We start from the raw sequence: 25,302 nt of genomic DNA, 5'->3' as shown, positions 1-25,302 counted from the left end.
CAGTTGCTGCCAAAAAGCCACCAAAGACGGATTGCAGCATAAACGCTGAGTGATGCACCTCCTGCTGTCAGGCCTGTGGTGCTCTCCTCTGTGGACTAACTTGAATAATTTGAGTATCATCTTAACTGTGACACCTGATTGTTCTCTCGTTTTAGTTTAAAATGGTTATATAAATGATAGGGTGGCTGCAAATCAGGGTAAATAGTTTCGTATAACTTTATTGTTTACAACATGTGTGCATAAGTTAATAAAATTTACAGTTTATATTTGCATTTAAAGTTATGAAAGTGATTCACTAAACAGGTAAAAAATAGAACTTTTTCCCTACTTGGTTTTTATTTTTTTTTACAATGTGTCAATGAAAGAATAACTGTAAATTCAGACATGTGAGGCAAAAATATTGTTAAAGGTAAAATCAAACTGTAGTAAATAATGAGCAGTTATACCCTGGAGCCCGGAGGGTTAACCTCATACATCATGAAAAAATAGGTTTACAGTTCTGGTGAAAAATGTTTCATGATGCTGTAGATTTCTGACATTTTGTGTAAATTTAAGCAACAATGTAGCTTTCTATATGTTCTGCATGCTTAATTTATGATACAGGCTATGTTTGTGAAGGTTCTCAGTCATCCATCCAGGTCATTGTAGCCTAAGGAGCATGGAAAGAAAAGTCTGGACGTCCCACCTCTCATTCGAGAAGCTTCTTCAGTCATGGACCCCCCCATTAGGTAGAGGACCAATAGGGGATCCATGACCCTCTTGCGGACACTCCCATAGGGCTTAAAATCTGGGACTCTCCACCAATTGCGCTTAAAACTGAAAAAGCTTCTTTAATGAAACGTCTTCAAGAAAACTTAAAAAAAGAAGCCCAGATGCTTTTTTTCTTTCAAGCTTTCTTTCCAAGCTGCTTAGACCATCCAGGCTAAACACAGAATCAAAATTCACATTTTATGTAACTGAAATGCTTAATTATGTGGGGTAAGAAAAAGTTAGAGTATATTTATACGAAACGTGTGTATACTTACTGCATTTGATGTTTTATAACAGTGTATAATTCATATTAAAGGATGTAACACCTGCAAGTGTGTAAAATAACGGCTTTGATTTTGCCACCCTAAGAAATGTCTCTAGATCCACCCCTGACGTCTGGGACAACAGGGCATCCCCAAAACATATACATATGACAGGGGTACAGCCCCTCGGCAGGCTTCCAGACGCTGACCAACCCGCTTTATCAAATGGGTGGAAGTGGCAACAACAGAAAAGTCTAAATCTAAACAAGTAATTAATCACACTAATACTTGGGTTGAACCAACCTGATCTCGCGTGTTCTCACGGCTCTCTGAGGTTACAGCAGCACGTTATTTCATGTCTCTCGAACATTAGAAAACGGGAGTTCCACAAGGTTCGGTTTTGGGTCCACTATGCTTTAATTAGACATGAACGAGTTACCAGACAGCTGTAAAGACGCAGAGGGTCAACTGTGAATGTAAAACTGTAAAAACCGTGAATAACACAGCGCTAACGGGAGGAAATAGACACAGAGATACAGAGATGAGCAGGAAGTCCCTAAAGAATCAGCTACAAACGCATCACATCAGTACCGTCAGTGTTCTCCATCTTAGTTTGTGTCTGACAGTCACAGGCTTGTGGTCCAAACTCCAGTTAGTCTGACTGAAGTCGAGGATGCACTGTTGTCTCTGCTTGTCTGTTTTTTCACTGATTTTCCTCAGAGACAAAACTGCGTGGCTCCTGACACCAGCTTCGTCCACAGAGGAAACCCACAGTGGCGTCCAACCTCTGATGGACGCGTGCAGGGAAATATTTCTGCGTTTCATCCGTTTCTCTCAGATTTATCACAGAAAAAAACCTCAAAATCCAGACGAGGAGATAAATGAACCGATATAATCTCACAAATTACTCTCCAGATTATCACACAGTATGACGTCATTTATTTCTCTAATAGTAATCACCTAAGTACCTATCAGAGCTTTAGTTTACACACCAGAGCTCGTCTACAAACATCTAAACCTAAACAGTTACTTGATGTTATAATTACAAAGAAAAAAATAGAAAACTTCACATCATTATAAGAAAAAAATTATTATTATTACGAGATCAATTTTCTCCTTTGAAGTGACAGCACTGGGCCTCCATATTTAACTGGATTTTATTTTGGGGACCAGGTGAGGAGGAAGGTGAACAGAGGCCTCCAGAAAGTTCACAAACCACACGTCAGATTTCAGCCTCCCCTCGGGGGTACAGCAACAGCTGAGGAAGATGATGAGTTTTCATCCTTAGCAATAATCAGAAACACAGAAAATTTTTTAAAAAGACCCACAATCCCCCTGGTGTCTGCTGCCGAGGAGCCAGAACATGCCAACCGTCAGAGAGGTCTGTCTGAGGCGGGGTCAAAGACCTGAGCACCGTTAGTATCGCCGGGGAGGAACTCGAGTTCCCACCAGGAGCAAAAGTCCGGAGAGGTCCTCGTCACACAGCAAACCTGAACACAAGCTGTGAGGGTTTCAGTTTCCTCTGACTTGCTTAAATCTGCTGCAGTTGGTGGACATGATGAAATATTCTATCAAAGAAACGCTGGAAATGCTAAACATTTAGTTTTACACTTCCTGGGCAACGCAGGCGACCACCTGCACTTTCTCTAACATCCACTAGAGACAACTAAACAGCTGCATGGCTCCAGTTTTATGTGGTCTGCTATGTATGGGGGCGTGGCCTCTTTGACTGACAGATGGATGGTGACACAGGCGGCTGTGGCTGCTGGCTGTCTGTGAGGCTTCAGACCAATAATACGTCTGCTGCTAAGAGACGGTCTGAGGAGGCGGGGCAAGAGTTTAGGTGCACAGTGAAATCTGAGATTGTTCATTGGATGTTACTGAGCACTGGTTAGCAGGTAACTCCGTCTGTGCGACACTCCCCAAACAGTCTGTGATAACAACCCAGCTGTTATTCAAATATGGCCACTTCAAACCCAACACGGCGCCAACAACGAGGTTTCAAACATTCAGAAACCAACGGACGACATCCATCAGTTATACACTGGCTAACAAAGATCATCAGGTTGCCTGATAACTACACAAACTACAGGCCGCTGCTTCAACTCAGCCACTTCAAATGTCATCAGGTTGTTAAAAGATCATTATAAGTCATCGTGTGTGAATGTGTGTGAATGGGTGAATGACTGAATGTGTAAAGCGCTTTGAGGTCCTTAGGGACTAGTAAAGCGCTATACAAACACAGGCCATTTACCATCGTCACCACCATATTTACGGCTTGGCCGAGCCACGTCGTCCATCCACCACAGGACATCTGTGTCTAGCTAATCTAAGCTGAACCTCAGCCTCATCAGGTTTTGGTGCCCTAATCTCACCAGACAGGAACTGAAAAAATCGAAACCAGATGTAAACCAAAAGTCTGACACGGTTAGTCCAGCCAATCAATGAGCACCAAGCTCTCCGTTAGTTTAATGTAAGGATAACAGCCGAGGCAGCTAACAGGTACGTGAGGATCTCTGCTGATTCGCCCTCTGAACTGTGACATCACAAAATGATTTGGGGAAACTTTCCTGAATGTGGATCTTAGTTCAGATTTCAGCCGGAAGGATTAAATTGAGGTTGAATTATACGGTCATATTGTTTGTTACGCCCCTAGCAAGCCCCTAATCTCCTCAATGTGCTCAGATGGTGCTAATTGGCCACACCTAGTCCGGTGTGGTATTCGTCGCCTTTTTTATGTTGCGGCTTTTGAGCAGGGTCGTAACATGTTGGAGGAGACGATGCTGTCCGGGTCTGTCAGACTGGACGAGCTCGGAGGAGAACTGCGAGGCCGGATGGTCAGAAAGGTCTGGAGGAGACGGCAAGGAAGGCCGAAGACCGGCTTCTGGACAGCAGCGGGCTCTTCCAGTGCACCTTCATGTGGTGCCTCAGGTTGGACTTGGAGGAGAAGCGCTTGTCGCACTGCTGGCAGGAGAACGGCTTCTCCTTGGTGTGGATGCGGCGGTGACAGATGAGTGCTGTGGAAACCCTGAAGGACTTCCCGCAGTCAGGGCACTGGTAGCGTTTGGGCTCAGTGTGGATGCGCCGGTGGTTCTTCAGGGACATCAGGTTGGGGAACTCCTTCTGGCACGAGCTGCAGAAGTAGGTCCCGGTCTTGTGGCTGTTCTTGTGGTTGAGCAGGGAGCTGGCGTGGCGGTACGAGCGACCGCATTGGCCGCAGACGAAGCTCCTGGAGCTGCTGCTCGAAACCACCGGCCTCAGATCTGGGAGGAGAGAAACACGAAGGTTTCAGTTCAGGGTAACCCACAAAGGGTCTGTCGGCTCTGAAGCTCACTGTCAGATCAGCCAATCACAGAGTCGGAATATTATGTTGTCACTCCAATTTTCCAACCAGGAAAAGCTGGAAAACACCCCCAAAGCCTCCAAACTTCTCTTTGGAATTTTGAAACGAGCGGCTCGAGTGTGTCATTTATCAAGTCAGTGACGAGAACGACCGGCCGAATACGAAGCAAAGCCGGAGGGTTTATTTTAGGGAGTGTGCTGTGCAACCATCTCGAGCTTCCTTCAGGTAACACTGATGGGAAATATCTGAACAGTAACACCTGTGTTACGCCTGTCACGCACTGCCTGCAGCTCCTGTGATTGGCTGCTTCCGTACCTCTTATCTTGTCTCCTCAGCTGTCAAAGCCCTGCACAGGTGTGAGCCACGTGAACACATACATGGGTTATATATGCAGGACCATAATGAACGGCATCACGTTTCTGACGCTCGTGAGATTTTTCTAAAAAAGGAATTAAAGTCACAGGATGTGAAGAGTTTCATTATAAACTGATAAACTACAAACGTGTCACACGACTACGTGTCCGATAAACGCTAAAACACTTTAATTACGTGATTATGTTTTTTAGTGTGAATTAAAGATCAGATTGTCATCATCAACATTAGACTGCAGAAAATAAACACATGAATTAAATCCTCAGATAAACATCAGAAAATTACAAAATCATTAATTAACAAACATAATTACTGGTGCCTTAAATCAGGGGTGTCCAACTCCAGGCCTCGAGGGTCGATGTGCTCAGGTTTTAAACGTGTCCTCGATCCACACAGATGATTTACATGTGTTCTCCAGAGGCCTGTTAATGAACTCATTTAATTCAGGGTGATATCTGAAACCTGCAGGACACCGGCCCTGGAGTTCCCCACCCCTGCCTTAAAACAAAAAACCCATTTATACGTCAGCGACTCGATCGTCTTTTAACCGACAAAGCTGTATGTTTGCTCTTATTATGAACTAATGATAACTTAATGATAACACCTTCGGCTGTTTCCTGGGGGAGAAGTGTCCAAAGATCCAAAATCATCAGTGATGACACAGAAAAACCTTAAAGTTGTGCTGTCAGCTTTTACATTAACAACATAGTGATGCTGAATTATCATTGTGACTCAGAGTAACTTATTAATAGTAATTAAACACATCTAATAATGAGCAAACATCATTTATGGGATAAAAACTGCAGTTTTTCCTTCAGTGAGTGAAACCTGGATTTTTATTACCGTACTATCTGCACTATAAGGCGCACTTAAAATCCTTTATTTTCTCAAAAATTGACAGTGTGCCTTATGTATGAATTCTGGTTGTGCTTACTGACCTTGAACCGATTTTATGTGCTACACGGCGCTCAAAAATCTGTCAAAAAAATGTTTTAGTACGACTTTGGTAGCTACGAAGCCGCACTGCTTGATGGATTGTTGGAGCCTCACGGAGGAATCTGGGTCCTGGGTCCTTGGGCTAGCTGGTATATAATGATGTGCTACATGATCGCTAGTGAAACAGCTATGTTAGCATAAACACAGTGAAGCTGGAGGATGAACGCTAACTTCTTTCCACTCGATAAAAGTTAATGTGAGGGTTCCTGATGGTTAGAGACAAATGCAATCACATGGCAGGATGCTGTAAACGGACCAAACTTCAGTCAGAACAACTGAGATTATTCATCCACAATACGAGGTTAGTCATTAATTTACTGCAACAACACGGGAACAGAGCTGCTGTGATAGAATACAGCATTAATGAATCAATGGTACAGAAGTGGAGGAAGCAAGAAGAATGAGTCGGTTTTGTTTCGCTTAATGCGCCATATAATCCGGTGCGCCTTAAGGTCCAAAAAATAAATAAATAAATAAAAAATACGGTAATAGCAGCTGTGTGTGTCACAAACATTAGACTCATAGTCGTGTGAAAACAACTTTACTTCACTGACGCTGTAAAAACCTTCAGACCGTCTGCACTCTGATACTAAAAGCTGGAGATGCATTCAGCAGGTTCTGCACAAACTTCCTGCCAACACCAGTGAAGGTGCCGGGAGAGACGTCGATGTGGACGGAGTGAAAACACCGAGTGTCACTGTGTTTTTCAGCTATTTATTTTCAGTACTCAGCAGTAGGGTTATAGTTTATGGACAAGATCTTCTGTTACGAAATGAATTATCAAAACATAGTTTATAAAAGTGTATAGTAAGCATTACATATATATGCATGGAAACCAAAAGTTAGAACTCAAACAAAAGAAAAAAAAAGGGGTGGGGGTTGGGGGGGGCGGGGGGGGGGGGGGGGGGGGGGGGGGCGGGGAGTAGTAGTTGTGCCAAACCAGTCCTCTTCTTCTTCTCTACAAACTAGTTGAAATGCAGGCGGAAAGTGTGACACAGAGAAGAGCAGGCATGGCGAGGACAACCAGACGGAGGATGGACATTTATTACTTCTGTGTTCTAGATCACACGGACTCCTACAGCACTTGACGGTCACTGCACGGCTTCACTTTTAACTTTTCTTTTTAAACTAGCACCAGTGCTGAAAACACGCACACACACACGCACACGCTTCCCAAACAATTAAATAAAAAGGAACAAAACACCAATAAATACAGGAGGTTACCATAAAGAGGAACAGAAAGGTCGGCGAGCACACCGAGGCGTCCCTTTCAGTCTGATTTGATGAAGAGGAGGAGGAGATAAATATGGAAGAAGAGAGGGATGAAGGAGCGTCACATCATCACTCGTGAAAGAAGGCAAGAAGAGCGTCTCCGGCGTGTTTCAGGTCCTCAGTGGAGTCCACAGAGAGGGGCATTGTGGGTAAAAGGAGGGCGGGGTGTTTACATCAACACAGCTCTAAACTCACATCCTAAACACTAGCGCTGTCCATTACAAGTGTTAATAATAATGATAATATAAATAAATGAATTACTACATGATCTGTCATCTTTTTTCCTTCTTGCAGAAACGTCGAGTTCGTACAGCCGCTCGCCTCCCGCCGCTCAGGCCTCGCCTTTTTGTTTTATCATACTTACTGGGGCTGGAGAGAGGAGGGGAGGGGTCACTTCCTGTTCATACGTGTGGACGTAAAGCGCGAGAACGGACAGTTCAAGGTGGAGCTGTTGGTTTCCGGAAAGCTTTTTACGCTGCAGTTACACCTACTGAACACCGGGGGCAGGGGAGGGTCGTTTTCACTGCAAACAGCAAAGAGGTCTGAGTGTTGTCATGGAGATCGATCACAGGGGATTGTTTTCCCTCGTGTTTTTTTTAATGAAAGTTGAAGGATTTTTATTGGTTTTTGCTGAGATTTCCACTTCCTGTGACCCGCAGGAATAAAAGCTGCTCGTAGCTTCTGAGTTTAAAAAGATGCCTTAAAACTGCGCTCTACATGATGACCACCAGGAGGCGACACCTGCAGACACCAATAAAACGTTCTTCTTTCCTTATTAAACACCTTCGGTTCAGATGGAGGCGAGGCAGCAAGAAAATGGGTGACATCACACCGGCTACGTTTGCTTCTGGCTCGTGGCGCTGTGACATCACACTCACAAAAATGTGTCTTACTAAAAGAACTGTAAAAATGGAAGTGAATCTACCGTCTCGAGGATTTCTGCCTAAAACCAGACGAGTGCTTTTCAGCTCCACAGTCTCATTTATTCTGGAAGAGCTCGAGAGCGCCCCTGTGAGACAGGAAGTCCATGGGTTTGTTGCGTTAATGCCATCTGTTAAAAACAAATCCTTCTGGGGTTGAAAGAGTGGATCTCGTGAACACGATTATTTAACACTAACTCGACATGTCTGTTTCCAAACAGCTGGATTCAGTTTCACTCTCTGACACGTTTATTTTAGCGTCCGTCGTGAGGTCGAAGGTCGTTTGGAAGCTCTGAGTCTTTTACTCACTTTGAACCGTTTGACGCATTCAACCACCAAAACGTTTTTTTTCCCCCTGCACTGAAAATGAAACGACGCCTAAAACGAGAAATAAGGGAAGCAGCCGTCATTCCTGCTGAGGTTCCTGAGTGTTTCCTCCAACCTCCTCCTTCAGGAAGTCTCTGATCTATAAATCTGTAGGAGCTCGAGCAAAGGAAGCAAACGTTTTAAAATACTGACAGTTAATTAACCTTTAATATTTAACAGTGAAAGGATAATTAACGATGTGTAGTGATCGGCTGTGTGTAGACCAACGTTCTTACACAATGACACGGCGGCACCGTTAACCTTTGTTATATGATTTTTGTTAAACTACGCTAACTTTTTAACGGTTCGTGAGGCTGACGTGGAGGCAGACGAGACCCAAACTATAACCGAAACATAACGTATTACTCTCGACTTGGTGCAAATGTCTGAATACATTCAGTTAGTTTGGTGGACTTGGACTTCCTCCGTGTTGTTTTATACTTTGATCGGGTTGTTTCCTGTTAGTGTCATGCTGTCTGCTGATTGGTGAGGAAACGTAATGAAAGGAGGCGATTCTCTCTTTTCTTTTTTGTTGCTTCAAAGAGGTGAAATTAAATCAGGACACTTCGCTGCATGTACAGTTTCCTAAATGAAAGCTCGGACCAACCCACGAACATCCCCGTTTAAATAAAGTTTAAATAATATAAAAAACTGGATATAAAATCAGACTGAGGTATGAACTCTGCTGGTGTGATAAGACGGAGGCCTGAGGAAAAATATTTAAACGCCAATCAGCTGATGATCAGATTAAAAGGAGTCGTCTTGTGATTCTTCATCTTACACAGACGCCCTGTCGCTGCCCATTAGTGGGCGGTGAAATGGTCCACGACCACTCCAACAGTCATTTTCACATGAGAACGTTTGGTTTGAACATATGACACGTGTTCCGTTCACAGCATTAGCGTGTTCACAAACAGGACGCGCTACAGGAAGTCTGAAAACCCTCTTTTTAAAAACTGATCACGTCTTTAATCAAACTTCAGGCGCTACGGGAGAAGGGCCATTTTAAACCGCACGCAAGCCGCAGCGGTCTCTCAGCTCCGGGTCCACACGTGTGAACAAGAAGTCAGGAAGTGGTCACCGCTGCAACACACAAGAAGACACGCACACATACACACACACGTTTAAAGCAGTCCCTCTGAGTCCAAAGTGTCCATGTTCAGTCCTAAAAGTTCCCACAAGTCCTTGCTGCCTCCAGGCCAAAAGGATAAAGGTACAAAACACGAATCTGGCCTGCACGCTGTTGATCAAAACAGTCTCTCCAGACCAGATTAGAAACACTGTGACGAAGGCCACGGGAAGAAAACGTCCTGTAAACACCATCAGAAACAGGACCAATCAGACTCCCGCGCTCCATCTGGGTGCAGCTTGATGGCTGCGGCCTCGTGGTGCACCAGTCCGTGGCAGGGAAACATAACAAGGCAACATGCAGCAGGGGGTCAGTCCAGTCTGCCTGTCAGTCAGCGTGCGGGGCAGCATAGTGCTCTGTGAGGGTGTGTGCGTGTCTGTGTGTGCGTGCGTGTGTGTGGGGCGTCACGTCAGTCTGTCCTCCACACACACCACAGCCACACATGGTCAATGAGGAAGGCTACGCTACATTTTTGGCACCTCCACAATCTTCGGCATGTGACCCCCCCCTCCCCCAGCCCCACTAAGACCATCATCACCACCACCTCCCCCCCCCTCACCCTGCAGCTTATATGAAGGGGCCGCCAGGCATACCCAGGAAGTTGGGCGCTCTCATGGACATGGGTGGAGGCGCCGATGAGCCGCTCCAGTGCACCTTCATGTGGTGCCTCAGGTTGGACTTGGAGGAGAAGCGCTTGTCGCACTGCTGGCAGGAGAACGGCTTCTCCTTGGTGTGGATGCGGCGGTGACAGATGAGCTGAGTGGACACCCTGAAGGACTTCCCGCAGTCAGGGCACTGGTAGCGTTTGGGCTCAGTGTGGATGCGCCGGTGGTTCTTCAGGGACATCAGGTTGGGGAACTCCTTCTGGCATGAGCTGCAGAAGTAGGTCCCGGTCTTGTGGCTGTTCTTGTGGTTGAGCAGGGAGCTGGCGTGGCGGTACGAGCGACCGCACTGGTCACAGACATGGGACTTGACGACCTCGCTGTTGCTCCCTTGGCCGCGGACTTTGGCGACGTTGCTGGGATTGAGTCCTTGCTCTTGCATCAGGGTGAGGTCCAGGCCTGACCCCCAGCCCAGGTCCTGGGAGCCCCCTGGGCGGGGCTGCTGGGTTCTGGGCTGGCGGGGCTGCGGTGTCTGGCCATGAGTGATCTCCATGTGGAGCCTGAAGCTAGCCTGCGTGGGAAAGGCTCGCTGGCAGGACCGGCAGGTCAGCTCCCGCTGCTTCTGGTGTACACGCCGGTGGTTGTAGAGCTGGGAGGAAACTCGAAAGGCCTTTCCGCAGTCGTGGCATCGGTGGCGCCGCGTCTCAGAGTGGATACGGCGATGGTTCTTCAGGGCAAGCAGGTTGGAGTAGGTCTTGAGGCACACGGCGCAGTGGTAGATGCCGACAGTATGGGTGTTCTTGTGGTTGAGGAGGGAGCTGGCATGGCGGTAGGAACGGCCGCACTGATCACATCTGTGCAGGGACAAACAAAGAAGAGGAGTGGAGGAGAGAGGAAGGAGATTAGCAACGGAACATGGATGTCCGATTTCAATGCTGTAGCCAAATTCATCTGGTTACCACTTTTTCTGGAGAAGTATTTCAAGTATTTTTACTAGTCATCATCTAGGATGTTGCACATACAGGTATATGATCTGAAATCCGGCTCAAAGCTTTCAAAGAAGTCTACAAAGTGGTGTACCATTAATGATTTCTACACAGGTCATAGGGGAGAGGACTGCTGGGTGGGTGAGGGAGGGAGGGACATGGGAGACACTATGGAGAAACAAGTGTAGGGAACTGGAAGGTATCTGCTGCTCCCTGCACTGCACAAATAAAACAACCTTCTGTCTCAGCCTTCTTTGGATACTGAATGTAGTGATGAGAAACCATCAAACATGCCCAAAGAACCACTACCATGCATCAAGACTCCTGTAGGTGTTAAGACTGGTGACCTGTGGACATGTGCAGTGCAGCTAGCTCCAAATACTTCCTAATCTTCCCTTTCAGAACATCAAAATGCAACAGCCCCATCACATAACTGCAGTTCCTAATCTATTAGCTAACCAGTGTCAGAATAAACACAAAGACTGCAATCAAAATCAGAACAGAAGCAAGGAACACACAACATCAACACTTCAATATGCTGCACACAAAATACTACTTAAAGAGTTCGAAAAAAACAAAGCATGTAAACAGTACATCTGAACATGACATGTTTGACTGAGGCTAGCCTAAAAATGTCTGATATATGCTAACTGTAAGCAAACGGGGTTGACTTATCTGGTCTCTCCACTAATTCAATTTGTCCAAACTTCAGAAAAATCCGAATTCCGGCACGCGTATGGTCCCAAGGAAGCCGGATTGGAGATCATATACCTGTAATAGACATGTAGAGACCTAAATTTATCTTCACTATTTGTTTGTTTCAACTTCGAAGAATCACAAACAACTGACGAGAACTCACGTGTACCGACACTCTTCGCCCTCTCCCGTGGGTGCAGTGGCCTTCCTCCTGACTTCCATGCCTACCTGGTTGTCCCCGCAGCGGTGCCTGGCCAGACCGGACCTCCCCTGGAAACTCTTCCCACAGGTGGGGCAGCCAAACGGGGTGGCGCCTTCCTCGTGGACTTTCTGGTGGTTGCGGAGGAACCGGGCCAGTCGGAAGGCTTTCCCACATGTGTGGCAGATGTGCTTCTTCCGCTGCGTGTGGATGCGCATGTGGTTGCGTAGAGCCATGTAGTTGGTATAGGGCTTGTCGCAGAAGTTGCACCTGAAGTTTCCGGTCTTGTGGGTGTGCTTGTGGTTCAACAGGGAGCTGGCGTGTTTGTAGGCGCAGCTGCATAGGTCGCAGGCATAGGGCCTCTCGTCAGAGTCCATGTCTACAGAGTTCTTCTCGGTACTGATGGTTGTCGAGGTGTTGGTGGAGGACGATGAAGGCAGGTGCTGGGCTGGACAGTCATGAGCCGCGAGCTCGTCAGCTGTGGCAAAGCCTTCGCAGCAGCCGTCGCACTCGAAATCCATCTGAGCGCCAGGGCCTTGTGGGCCTTTGCACAGGCCGGCTGTAGTGTGGGTAGCGAGCTGCCTTTGGGTGCGGAAGCCCTTGCCACACTCTTGGCAGTTGTGCTTCTTTTGGGCAAAATGGAGACGAAGGTGGTTTTTCATTGCAAGCCTGTTCGGATATGTAGAGTTGCAAACATTGCAGTGGTACTCTCCAATTTTGTGAAGGTTCTTGTGATTGGCCAGGCTGCCCGCATGGCGGTAAGTCTTTCCACATTCTTCACAGGCAAACGGCCGCCGTGCACTTTCGGCAGGATCAAACTTCTGGGGTCTGGAAGTACCGGCTGACGAGTAGGGCTTTTTGAACCCTTGGTGGCTGTATTTGACCCCCATCACCTGGCCCTTCGATGGCTCCCCTCTCATAGTCTGCATTTGAGATGGGTCAGGCTGCTGGAAGCGGGAACCGTTTGGGCCGGTCCGAACAAGGCCTTTGGCTCGGTGTTCTTCATGGAGACGGAGATGGTTGATCAATTGCTTTTGGATCTTGAAGGCTTTGCCACATTCTTCACACTTGTGCCTGTAGCAAAAATAGGCAAAGGTAAAGAAAAAAAAACAAAAAACAGCAATATCTCTTTCAGTACATTTCAAAAGCAAAATGACACTTTGTAGGTATTTCTAGGGTGGCCTAAGTCAGATTCTTAATAAGGTTAGCAGTTCTCAGCAGTTTTACTAGCCTCAGACCCCTACCTACTTTGGCAACAATTCTCCTGTACTTCAAAGTTTAGATGAAAACCAATGAAAATGTTATCCATAAATCTTGCCAACTAAAGTCAAAAAACTCACTTTGACAGAATGAGATCTTTATTAGCCAAACAGTTTTAATTTGTCACATGCCTCAATTGGTGCTCAGTACCAACTGTAAAATAGCTACAAAATTTATATAAAAATAAACAAAACTTTATTAACGTCTTTACTTTATTTACAAAACAAGAGTAACATGATAATTTTGGATTTGACCTCCAGTAGGCACTACCATTAACTGTTTCTAATGTTAACTTTTTAAAGAATTTGTTGAGAGACATTCGAAACTGGCAGAAGACCTACCTCTTTAAGTCAAAGTGGGTCCTTTGGTGATTCTTGAGAGCCAGCAGGTTGTAGTAACGTTTTTGGCAGACAAGGCAACGGAAAACACCGGTCTTGTGGGACTTCTTGTGGTTAAGGAGAGAGCATGGGTGTCTGTATCCTCGCCCACATTGGTCACACTTGTGGGGCTTGTCACTCTGATCGACCATTGGCCTACGTCCATCTGCGCCAACGTCACAACTTCTTCCAGCGACACCACCGCCAACGCCCTCTCCTCCAGACATCCCTTTGGCTCCATTTAGGCCGGGCTTGTTCATCGAGTTACCTCGATTCTTCCCAGGGCACAGGTGGGTGATCAGATGGTGGCGATCGGCGAAAAACATGCCACAGTCAACACAAATGTGGCTCCGGCCATCCATCTTTTCGTTGCCGTTGGCTGAACTCCCTGCAATACCCTGTTGCTGACCATCTGGCCTTTGGGGCCCATGGATTAACTGATGATTCAGGAGATCCTGCTTTCTGGCAAAAGTCTGGCCACAGGTACAGCAGATCATCCTCCAGTCCTGCTGCAGGTTGGAGGGTCCTGGCCCTGTGGGGTTGTTGGCATGACTACGCAGGTGACTTCTGAGAGCTCTCAAACTAGCATAGTGGTTGCCACAAACTGAGCACTGATACACCTCTCCATCATCATCGTCATCTTTGTCATTGCTTCCCATTCTCTTGCCTCCACTTTGAGGATACTGTCGTTGACTGCCGCCTTCTTTCAGGCTGCTGGAGCTTCCAGCAGGCAGCGAGGTTCCACTGGAGCTATGGTAGTTCATATTCCCCATAAAACCATTGGACATATTGGCCTGCTGCTGCTGGCCACGGCGGGGACACATGTGCGACTTGATGCCAGACACATCGCCATACATCTCACCACAGTCGGCACATACGTGTCGGTCGGCTTGCCGGTGAGCAGAGCTGCTCTGGGAGAGTGAGCTGCCATCAAAGCGATCATGGAACTCAAGAGAGTCTAGCCCACTGCTGTGGCCTCCATCTGGTACAAAGTGGGCAGCTTCGCCGAGATTTCCTGGCAGGGAGATTGGAGTGGTGGCACCACTACCTTCCTGGACGTAGCTCTGCTGCGAGTCCAGAGTCAGGGGCTCTGGGGATAGCCAGTCGTTGCTGTCATTGTTAATAGGCTGATTGGAAGGACGACCCTTGTGGCTTCGTAGGTGGCTATGTAGTGCTGCCAGGTGAGGGTACTGCTTACAGCAGATGGTGCACTGGTAGTGGCCCGTTTGGTGGCAGCGTTTGTGGTTGACCAGGCTTCCTGCATGCCGGTAACTTTTGCCACACTCCCCACACTTAAAGCGCCGCTCTTCATCATCTGGAGAATTAGCCTGGGGCACACGACCTCCTGACGGGGAGGCCACCGAGCTCTGGGATCCAGAACTTAGAGTCTCCGAGTTGAGGATGGAGCTGTCCTGACTATGGGAGGGAGGGTGGGGATCATGAGTTAGATAATGGACTTTCAGTGTCTCCAGATCTGGGTGTCCTGCGCCACAGTATGCACATGTATAGATGGGGTTGTTGACTGGAGGGCCCATAATGGGGTCATAGGGGCCCCTCTTCTCAGTCGGCACTGGTGGCAGAGGCAGAGGCAGAGGGTCCCCCAGCGCCGGCGTGTATGCCGGGGATCGAACAGCACTCAGATTATGAGGCATGATGCCTGGAAAACTCCGTGGCAGGCTGAGGGTAGGTGAAGCAGTGTTGTGCAGCAGAATGTGTTCTTGGAAATCTGCCTTATTTGGCAGCGCTACCTGGCAGAGGTGGCAGAAACAGGTGGTAGTGTCTTCACTTTGAGAGGACTGAGTGCCAGTGCTGCGCTCCGAGTCGTGGAGGCTGCTGCTGCTACTGCTGCTGCTCACCATTGAGGCCCCAGGGGTCTTGAACTTCGAGTGAGTTCTCTCGTGGCTGTTTAAGGCAGCCAGGTTGCCAAATAGTTTGAAACACACAGAGCACTTAAACGTTCCTTGTTGGTGACACTTCTTGTGGTTCACCAGGCTACCGTGGTGCCGGTAAGTTCTGTCACACTGATCACACTTGAAAGGTCTGTCCCAAGCGTCGTCAGATTCAGGGGAGCCTTTTTTTCCGTGTTCGTCTGTCTCGTGGCTTTGCAGGACACTATGTCCCATACCACTATTGTTCAAATGGGAGCGCCCAAACCCGTCCGAGAGGTCCTGGGTGAGACCGTAGTCCCTCTCGTCGTGGCCGGCTTCTTCGGGCACTTCCTCGCTTTCTTCCTCTGTGTGTGCACTACTAGGGGATAAAGTATGGATCCGTAAGTGATTTTTCAAAGCTACTGCGTTGGGCAGCGTACGTGTACAAACAGGACACTGGAATGATCCAACTTCGTGAGATTTTTTATGATTGGCTAGACTAGCTGCGTGTTTATAAATTCGTCCACACTGTTCACACTCAAAACGACCGGTCTCTTCTTGCTGATAATGTGCTTTCATATGTTCTAGAAGACTTGGAGTACTCGGGCAAACCATATCACATTCTTTACAGGGGAAACCCTTGGCACGACTCATATCATGCATTGCCATAGTACTCTAAAGCAAATCGTTTGGAGGGAATCACGGTTCACAACAGAGCAATGAACAGTGATGTTGAGGAGGTGGGGGAGGAAACTGTAGGGCTTAGCTCTTTAGCTGAGGGCAGCAGTGGAGGCCATTTTCTCCCTGGGAGCCGTCAGCGGAGGTCAATCAGGACCCACCCCGGGAGGTGGCAGGCCTGCGGGGGTCACACCGGCCAATGAGGGATCACTGTGGAGAAACAAAAGAAGAAGAAAAAGAAAACAGGTTACTCAAATACCTACTTATCTTTTGTTAAAATCTCGAAGTTCAGTCCAGGTCCCTCAGTTTAAGTTTCAGCTATTTGCTATTGATTATAACAGAATCTCAAAATGACTGGGATATTCAGGAAAGCCCTACAAAGATTATTTAATATAAATTAGTTTGGTCCTAGGTTCTGTTATCATTTTAATTTTCTTTATTATGCTTTTGCATCACAAATTTTATAGCTGGATATAGAAATTGTGGATGGTGATCTTAAGGATCAGCAATAGTCCGAGTGATCACTAGCAGCTTGCTAACCACAACAATTAAGTAGCACAGTTGCACAAGCATCAGCTGTAGCTTTAATAAAGTGTCAGACCAAACATTTCAAATTAGTTTAACTGGAAGACTCTAGAAACAAAATATCATTTTTTTTTTTATTATACCAATAAATGACCATTAAATGGATGTAACTTCTTTGTCAGAAAAAAAACAAGGCAGTGGGTAAGTGCTTTAAATCTTCATGTTATCTGAAGGCCATCAGACAGCGATACCTGTGGTTGCAAAAACATTTCCCATCTTATAGAAACTAATTTCTTAGCTTATCTCTAAAAATGTCTTGTAGTTCATGGTCTCAGTTGTTTTGGGTCATACTGTTCAAAAGTGACTTCTATCTTGCGAATTTTGGACAGGACGATCCGACTTGTGAATGGATCGGCCCACAGTCAGGTAAACCTGATCCAGTCCTAGTCGCCACAGCAGGGTGAGAGCAGAAAACCACCTGATCTGCACGATGATAACGGAGCAGCAGGCCAAACTTTAGGAAACACGTCAGGTGTAATTCAACCTCCTGATTTATTTGAATGTGACAACTTGTTAAAACTTGTGTAACCCCTCCAATGTGTGAGGCAACTCCATTTATATTTTAAGAGAAATATTCTGAAACTATTTTGATATTTAAAACATCAATTTCCAGTTTGAAAAATGTGCTGCTTTTCCGTGTCAGTAACGGTTGGATCACTTTTATGTTCTGAGAAGGGAAAAAATGTAAAAGTTTATTTTTCACTCATTAGACAACAGTTTGATTAAAATCTGCCTCGATCAAATAGTTTGTGTTTTCTGTTAGGACCCCAGTGGGATGCAGTCTAACCGATCAGAGACCGAACCTCTAAAGTCCAGATTAGTTGGACTTTACATGTATGACTGAAAAACCAGAATATCAGTGATGCAGGACCTGATCCGCCTCACTGTGCATTGCACTGCCTATAAAACTACAAACGGGACCTCTGCATTGAGCACAATGCGAGTAAATACCCACAAATATTCACTGTTGTTTGGATTAAATTCAGACCCATCATGCAGGAGGAGGAGTGGATTTTGTGAAATATGGATGGATGGCAGCATGGCACAAACTCAATGCTTCTTTGGCCAAGTGTGAGAAGAAAATGAGACACTTAAAGAGGACAGCCTCAGTCGGTTAAAGACAAGAAAGCAGTCCAAGCGGACGTGCTGATGCTGCTGATGAATCGGTCCTGTTTGGGTTTGCTGGGACTGAAAATGCTCCGGTTTATTGTATGGTTCCAGGAGCAGTTGCTGTGTTTCTGCTGGTTGTGGAGGCGTGAGATTCAGGTTTGTCCAGACATCGCGTGACAGTGAGCGCTGCACCTGTCAGCGAGTTTCACTGGGAAATAGAGAATTCCCTTATTTTCCAGATTAAAGAAGCACAAGTGGAGGAAATGTCGGTCAGCTTGGCCTTCAGGTGTCGCGTTTTGTTCCACCGACAGCTCACCGACAGCTCAAACGTCCTCACTCTACAAAAGCCACAGCTCCACTTCAGAAACGACTGAAATTTAACTACAGCTCGTTAAAATGTGCTCTCCAAAACCACAACTCGCAGAAATATACAAAAGTATATCTTAAAAAATAGTTTAAAATGCTTGTGATTATTTTTCTGAGTGAGACATTTGGTGGAAGTCTGACACAAACTGATCAGGAATCAGTTCAACAGATCCTTCAGTGGGATTAAAGTGTCTGCGTCCTTTTTAACAGGCTCATGTGTAATCTGTAATCTGTGGCAGATTACAGCAGCCGTTCGTGTTCATCTCATTACACACAGCTGGGTTCAAACACTGGCTCGAGGCCCGCTCAAAGACTTTCCAGGTTTCTCCTGATAACACAGATCCCTATAAAACTCCAACACGAGCTCATCTCTGCAGGTTCAAGCCTCGGCCAGTGTTTGGCTTAAACACCGTTCATAACGTCGGTGACGTCAATAACCGAGCATATGAACAAATCTGAACATCATGAATCACAGCAGAGACGCACAGATTTAGATTTTCTACAACTGACGCCTCAAAGAATTATTCTTTTTTAAGAGTGAAAATGTAAAATATTGTTTCTTACGTTTTCTGGGGGAGTTAAAGAACTGTCACTTGGCTGTCACTTAAAATCTATGGGCTCAAATTGTGGTCAAAATTCGTACTTGTAACTTGAAACTTGAGTGCAGAGTTTCACACGTATTTTTTGGCTAAGTCCACACACAAATCTTTTTTACACATACAAATCCTGATTTACAAGTACAAAATATTTATGACCACAATTTGAGCCCATAAAAATCATTTAAAATAAAGTCCTCCAAAGCCACAGTCCAAACATCGTCTCCGTGTGCAGGACTTTATGAAAAGGAAATATATACATAAACCTACACAGTTTGTGTATCAGGCTGTTAACATGGGGGTCAATGGGTACGGGCTCTCTGCTGCCTCTGCTGGATGTCAGAGGAACTGAAGCGTTTAGAACACAAAGGGTCTCATGGGCAGATTTTCTGATGGCATTACAACTGAACCAGCCTTTGCTTACGATGGTTTTATAGAACAACGTCTATAACGACTGATCTGAGATTTCAGCTTAATTTAAATGTGAGCAAACCGAGAGGCTGAAACCTCCTGTTAGACATAGTAATGGACCGCCGAGCTGGGTCCTACGTAAACATCACCACCTCAGCTTCAAACTGCCGACTGTGATGCAGCAGCAGACAGTATAAATCTTAAAGCTTAACTTTATGGACCACAGCTCAGGCGTTTCGTGAAGAAGGAAACACCCAGATTTGTGTTAAATAACATATCACAGTTATGTGTGTAGTCTCCACTGGAGAATCTCTATGAGCAGGAAAAGGCCCGGAATACAGATGTTGGCTAACGGGAAAAGAGCGTTGACAGGAAGGAGGATCAAACGGTTTACAAGCCGTCACGGGCGATAGCGTCAGCACTACGAGGACACCACCTGGTCATCAGGTGGGATTTAAGGTCTCGGGTTTGTGTTTATGTTCTCTTTGGCTGAACAGAGAGGAATTATGGGAATTCAGCTAAACAAACTTGCTCTAAAACCCAACAGCACCCAGTCAGCAGCGAATATATCAGCGGTGAGGCTAAACTACAGGACTGATCAACACAAATATACCCAATCAACCACGGATGTTTGATCAGTGCATGTCTCATTAAAGGTGAGCTACCTGTGAGAGGACAGAGGTCACCCGGGTCTCAAATGTGGTGCTGCAGGTTGGAGCTTTAAGTGATTTAGTCGACAAGTTGTTGGATGTTTGTTAAATATAAAACATGAGCATGAAAACCTGAGCTGAGCAGCACAAATCGGTCCAGGAACTCAATTAAAACGATTCAAGAGGAAGCAGAGACTGATTGTCTGCGCAAGAAAAACACGCCAATCTCCACACAAAAATATTTACCGTCGTACCGTTATCACCACAGTCGTTTCATTAATGAGCAATTAACAGATTCACCGGTAATGAGCGAGAAACAGAAGAACAAAGAAAGGAAGGAAGGAAGGAAGCAGGAAACGAGGTGAGACACGAGGGGAGGCGTGGGGGAGGGGAAGGAATGAAGGAAGGGGAAAAACAGAAAGAGGGGGAAAAGGAGGGGTTGGGGTGGGGGGCTGCAGTGGAAAATAAAGGTGTGGAGGAGGGTTTGATTGGCAGGAGAGGTAACCTGAGGAGGAGGGGGGGAGGCGCTGACGAGCTGCAGTCTGACAGGCAGGAAGGCAGCAAGGAAAATAAACAGCAGCAGGAGCGAGTGAAGGATGTGAGGGGAAACTTCCTCTACATCTCCCTGCAGAGCTTTTACCTGCAGAGCCCCCCACCTCAGCCCACAGGCGGCACGATGCCTTCACCAGCGGGGACACAAGAACCAGATCGGTGCCTTTTCCTGCACATAACCCAGCATCATCGCCTCAGAGCAGGCGAGTGCTGTGTTTATCAGAGCTGCGGTGCATCAACGTGTTCAGCTGACTTTGTTATCTTTATCATCCTTCTTGATCATTATGAAGCTTTTCGTTTGTGAACTCGGGCACTTTTCTGTTTTTTGCTTCTTGTTTTTTCTCCTTGCAGTTCCTCTGGGGTCCAGCAGAGGCAGTAGTGCCTCAGTCCCCATAGACTCCCATAGAAGTTAAAACTGTACAGCAGAACATAACATGTTTACTGCAGGATAAAGACGACAGCAGTAGCTGCTAATAAAGTTTGGCACATCTGTAAGGACCATTTACTGATGAGTCGTTACTCAAGAAAAAAAACAGCTGAAAAAAAGACGACTTTTTCAACGTATTTGTCAGACTCTCAGTAGGAAACGGAGCATCTGACACTGCATCGCTGACGACTTACTGTCCACTCTGTGTGAGGAAGTAAAACACATGACCGACATGTAAAGGAGAGATGGACTTGTTACCAGCCACGTGTTTAAAACCAGCCTGCCCATTACTTCCTGTCATGTGTCTCCTGCTCTACTGATGGATGTCCATTTTAAACACAGCCAAGTTAATAATGAGCCTACTGTATGTACAGTAATCCCTGAGAGCCCCAAGTTCAGGCTGCAGACTGATTGACACTCAGTTTATCAGTGTTTTCATGCCATTGCATCTCTACGAGGTCACAGAGCTGTCCAGCTGGGACAGCCAAACAGAAGATGTGGACGCATTTCTATTATTTATTTATTTTTTTAAACCTAATGAGGCAAAAATTTGCTTTCTAGAAATCGCTGAAAATTCCCCAGCTCATTTACATTAAGACTTTTCTCTTACAAATTTAATAAAATCTTTTATTCTAATATGGCAGCGAGACATTTTCTCTGCCTAAATATGTGCTGGTTAGGATGAACGCAGACACCTGAGCGTGTTCTGTTACTTTCATGTAAAGGAAACGATCGAGGAGAAGATAAGACATGAAAGCGTGAAGCCTCCCAGTGTGTTAAACAGGGACTCTGTGAATCGCGCTGCTGTAGCAGAGTCCAGGAATAAACGGAAACGAGCAGGTCGCCCTTAAATGCCAAGGTTATGTTCAGACCGCCACTGCGACGAGTTTTAATGATGGAGAGGAGGAGCGGGGGGAGTAAACAAGGAGGAGGTGCTGCATTCGGCCAGATGTTTGATGTGAGGACAAAGAAAGCCCACGGCAGTAGCAGAGGCGACAGGAGACGCCACCGGCGAGGGAAACAGGCCAGTCGTGATTTCATTACAGAGTAACCTGGCGTTCATTTCCTCGCTGTTCAGTCACACAGACCGCAGATTAAAGCGCTGCAAATTTATTTCTCCTTTACAAACAAGAACAAATCACACACTCCATTTAAATATCAGTGATTCGACTCTCCAACGCTCACAGAGTGCTCATGCTTTATTGGCTGCGGCTGAGTGTCGAGGCGAATCTGAAACACGAAGAGGGACCTGAAATTTAAACCGTCTTGTTAGCGCTCTGCCATCAGCCACAGGTAGGCGCAGCTCTACCTGTGGCTCGCATGAATCAAACAGCTGAAGTGTGTGCGGTCCACGGTGGATCTCAGATCCTCACTGAGCTTCAGTTTCTCTGACTAACTTAAAGGAGACGCTGGAATATTTCTGTAATACACTCAGATTACTTCAAACTGCGCATGATCGAGAATAAATTATTTCAGAATATCTGCATTTTATTTTTTAATGCATTCTGCACGTTTACCTCCGAGTGCTTCACAGAATAATCAGAGGACAAATTTACAGAGACTACACTGAAAATAATCACATTTAATCAAATTCCTGTAGAAAAAGTCAAATTCCCTCTCTGCTGCTTTTCCGTCTCATACATGATCAATAAAGTGAATATTTGGAGGCAAAGAAATTGATTTGAACACTTTCAGCTTTGAGGTTTTTTTTAATGAAGTAACAATGAACAACCTACCTAATGAGAATAACGGCTAATACAGCCCTCATGTTTGACCATGTGGCTTATCTTACAGTATTCAGATTTGCATATTATTAAATAACAGTTAAACACTGATTAGAGCTCAATTACTCAAAAGAAAAATCAGCAATTATTTTTACAATGCATCACTTCCTTTTTCAGACAAAAAGACTGTTTTTCTCTCGTATATGATCAATAAAGTGAATTTATGCAGGACCAAGTCAAGCAATCTGCTTCAAACCCTTTCAGTTCAACAAAATCCAATTAAAAGGAAGAAACTGTATAACAAAGAGAGAGAGAGTTATTTGAGATTTTAGTGTCCACATTTAATTTTCCTGCTTTTGCTTTGCGTCTCTGAACTTATAGTTGAACCAAAGATTTCACCTCCGTCCCATGAGCATCACAGCTTTAGAAACTTGTGTTTTCATGTTACAGCAAATCAAAAATATCTGATATCTTCAGGAAAACGAAACCTTTTCCCCGCCCGAGTGACTCTCAACATTTCAGATCCTATTCAGTTTTTTTCCCCTGTGTGAAAAGAACAAACTCATTTTCTTCATGTTGAAACAGAAAATATCTGAATAATGACACAAATGAAAGTTTAAAAATATACCTGACACTCAGGCTCATACAGTTTTTCTACACATGGATTCATATGATGTCACACAGAGTGGACAGAAGCTCCACCCAACTTTGTATCATAGCTAAACGTTTGTGTAGTTACACACCTCTCCACTAAAAGTAAAATAAACAACTGAATTTTTGTGGGCCACCCCCCTCTCACCCAGTTTGTACAAATAAATAAATAAATAGATAAACTCAGCGCCCATCTGGTGTTTCACTCTTTAAGGATTACTCTGAACTGCAACACATTGTTAACACTTAACAGAGCCGCTTTGTGGCTGGGAGCCCACGTACGGACCCGAGGCTGCTCACAGAGACGTCCACGGCGATAATGTGGGTCAGGTTTTCCACACGAAGGGTCTCATTCACACTGGGATGTGATCGGGCCCGGGAGCGGCAGCCAATCAGCAGCCTGTCACTTTTTCCTTCCATCATGTAAACAAACCGCCCTGCTTCGTTAAACTACCGCAGGATCAAAAGAGCCGCTGCGCTCGCTCCCGCCGCGGTGTTCCCCGGAGGTCTGCCTCCAATGTGCGCAGCGGGGCTCCCTGACCTTGGCTTGTCTCCTCTCGGTCGGGATTTGCTGGGACAAAGCGGGGCATCTTCTCCTCGACACCCGGCCGACATTTCCTCCTCCAGACCGCAGCTTTCCGCCGCTGGAGGAGGACGGGGTGAGCGATGGGGGAGACGCCTGTGGCTGTTTTCCTATGTGATGCTCCCAACAGAGCTGGTAGATCACCGGCAGCCATCAGCCCACTTTCACTGAGACCCCATCTCACTCGGAAAATGGCTTTCGAGCAGCGAGCCATTTTCCCCCAGCTAACGGGGGTTAGCTCGCGTTTTAGCCCCGCAAACGGAGCCCGCTGGTGGTCTCCAGCTGCGGGCCGAGCGGGGCTCACAGAGCGAAACACGACGCAGATTGACGGCGGAGTGAGTCCCGACCGTCTCCGTCTTTGTATAAGACGCATTTTGTAGAGAAGAGGCGCTGAAAGCACGCGCACGCACACACGCACACACGGCCGAGCTAACGCTAGCGTTAGCACGCGGCTAGCCCGTTAGCAACCCCCCGCTATGACAGAAAGGGGGTATAACGGAAGTTCAACACAAGAAAAGCACAAACAGACACACAAAAACACCGTGGCTGGGCCGCACACGCCACCGAGAGCCCGCACTTTACTCACAAGCGAGGAGAAGCTGCAGGAACTCGCAGGGGTTAGCGTCCCAGCTAGCCTTAGCAACCCCAGGCTAGTCCGGAGCGACACAAAGATCTCGACAAACACACCGCGGCCCCCTTTGATGGAAAACCGCGTTTTCGAGGCGTTTCGCAGCGCACACTTACCCCTCAAATGGCCTCTGCGCCCGCAGGGTGAACGATGCACGGCGCGGAGATGCAAAATGAGCCACTTTCACGGATTAGGCATGATTATTTTTCCTCCCCTGCTCATCACCGACTTTTGGTTGTTGGCTCGGTCCCCCTGCCGCCGCTTCAGCAGCGTACTTCCTGCCGCTGCTAGCCGAGCGCAGCGCCGCTCGGTCGCACGCGCGTCATCACACGCACAGTGAAGTCCTCGCGCCGCTGTAGCGGCACGGCGCGCTGGCGGCGCCGGGCTCTCAGGGCTCGGACTCTGCGGTGTCCATTTTGGCGCAGACACACCGACCGCAGCCCGGCCCGTCAGGGAAAAACAGAACCGAGCCGAGGGACTCGTTCAGGCGCTCACACCTTGGGCCCTGCAGCCGCCTCTGTGTCGGTCCCTGTGCCCACTAATCAGCCGCCAATTATTATCCCACTCAGTGCGGCACCGATCACACAGGTGAAGGTGAGGCCGGTCTGCATGACGCACAGACTCGTGCTCAGGACTGGGAAGTCTGCAGTGTGACCATTAAATACTCACCTGTGCTGTTCTGTCCCCGCAGCAGGTTCACACACACCTGAAACATGCTACACTCTGCATCATAACGGTAACTTTGGGACTTTTACACACTGTAGTAAACCTTGCTCAACAAACCCAGGTGATATGATGTTATATATGGTGTATAATATGTGATACAGGTGTCACAGGTGTAATGGTTTCTGGAGATGTTGCTGCAGCACGTTCCTGCATTGCTGATTGTCTCCCAAAACAGGGATGGACAAAGAAGTCTAAACCAGCCTTCTCGGTACAGCA

The 25,302-nt window shown here is 46.7% G+C and overlaps 1 protein-coding gene across 1 annotated transcript; it reads right to left on the bottom strand.

Moving 5' to 3' along the window:
• Nucleotides 1-200: 200 nt before the first annotated feature.
• LOC146672324 (zinc finger protein 646) lies at nucleotides 201-24,656 on the bottom strand. Its single transcript, XM_085404912.1, has 5 exons — nucleotides 24,477-24,656; nucleotides 13,496-16,287; nucleotides 11,859-12,968; nucleotides 10,005-10,867; nucleotides 201-4,276 (listed from the first exon to the last, which is right to left on the bottom strand). The coding sequence occupies exons 2-5, from the start codon at nucleotides 16,066-16,068 to the stop codon at nucleotides 3,852-3,854; spliced, it is 4,971 nt and encodes a 1,656-aa protein (XP_085261038.1). The 5' UTR covers nucleotides 16,069-16,287; nucleotides 24,477-24,656; the 3' UTR covers nucleotides 201-3,851.
• Between the last annotated feature and the right edge of the window lie 646 nt (nucleotides 24,657-25,302).

Source organism: Rhamphochromis longiceps, linkage group LG4 (assembly GCF_057381845.1).
Source record: "Rhamphochromis longiceps isolate RC_006_pf linkage group LG4, R_longiceps_female_GT1.1, whole genome shotgun sequence".
Taxonomy (NCBI): Eukaryota; Metazoa; Chordata; class Actinopteri; order Cichliformes; family Cichlidae; genus Rhamphochromis; species Rhamphochromis longiceps.
Note: the sequence above shows the minus strand (reverse complement) of the source record. Positions and strands in the feature narration are given on the sequence as shown.

Bases quoted from the DNA above. Each gene is read 5' to 3' on its own strand.
- LOC146672324 (XM_085404912.1), bottom strand. From the start codon at position 16,068: ATGGCAATGCATGATATGAGTCGTGCCAAGGGTTTCCCCTGTAAAGAA. The intron at 10,868-11,858 runs GTGAGTTCTCGT...GTCCCTGCACAG, and splicing joins GGCGAAGAGTGTCGGTACAC to ATGTGATCAGTGCGGCCGTT. The intron at 4,277-10,004 runs GTATGCCTGGCG...CTCTCCTCCCAG, and splicing joins GAGAGCGCCCAACTTCCTGG to ATCTGAGGCCGGTGGTTTCG.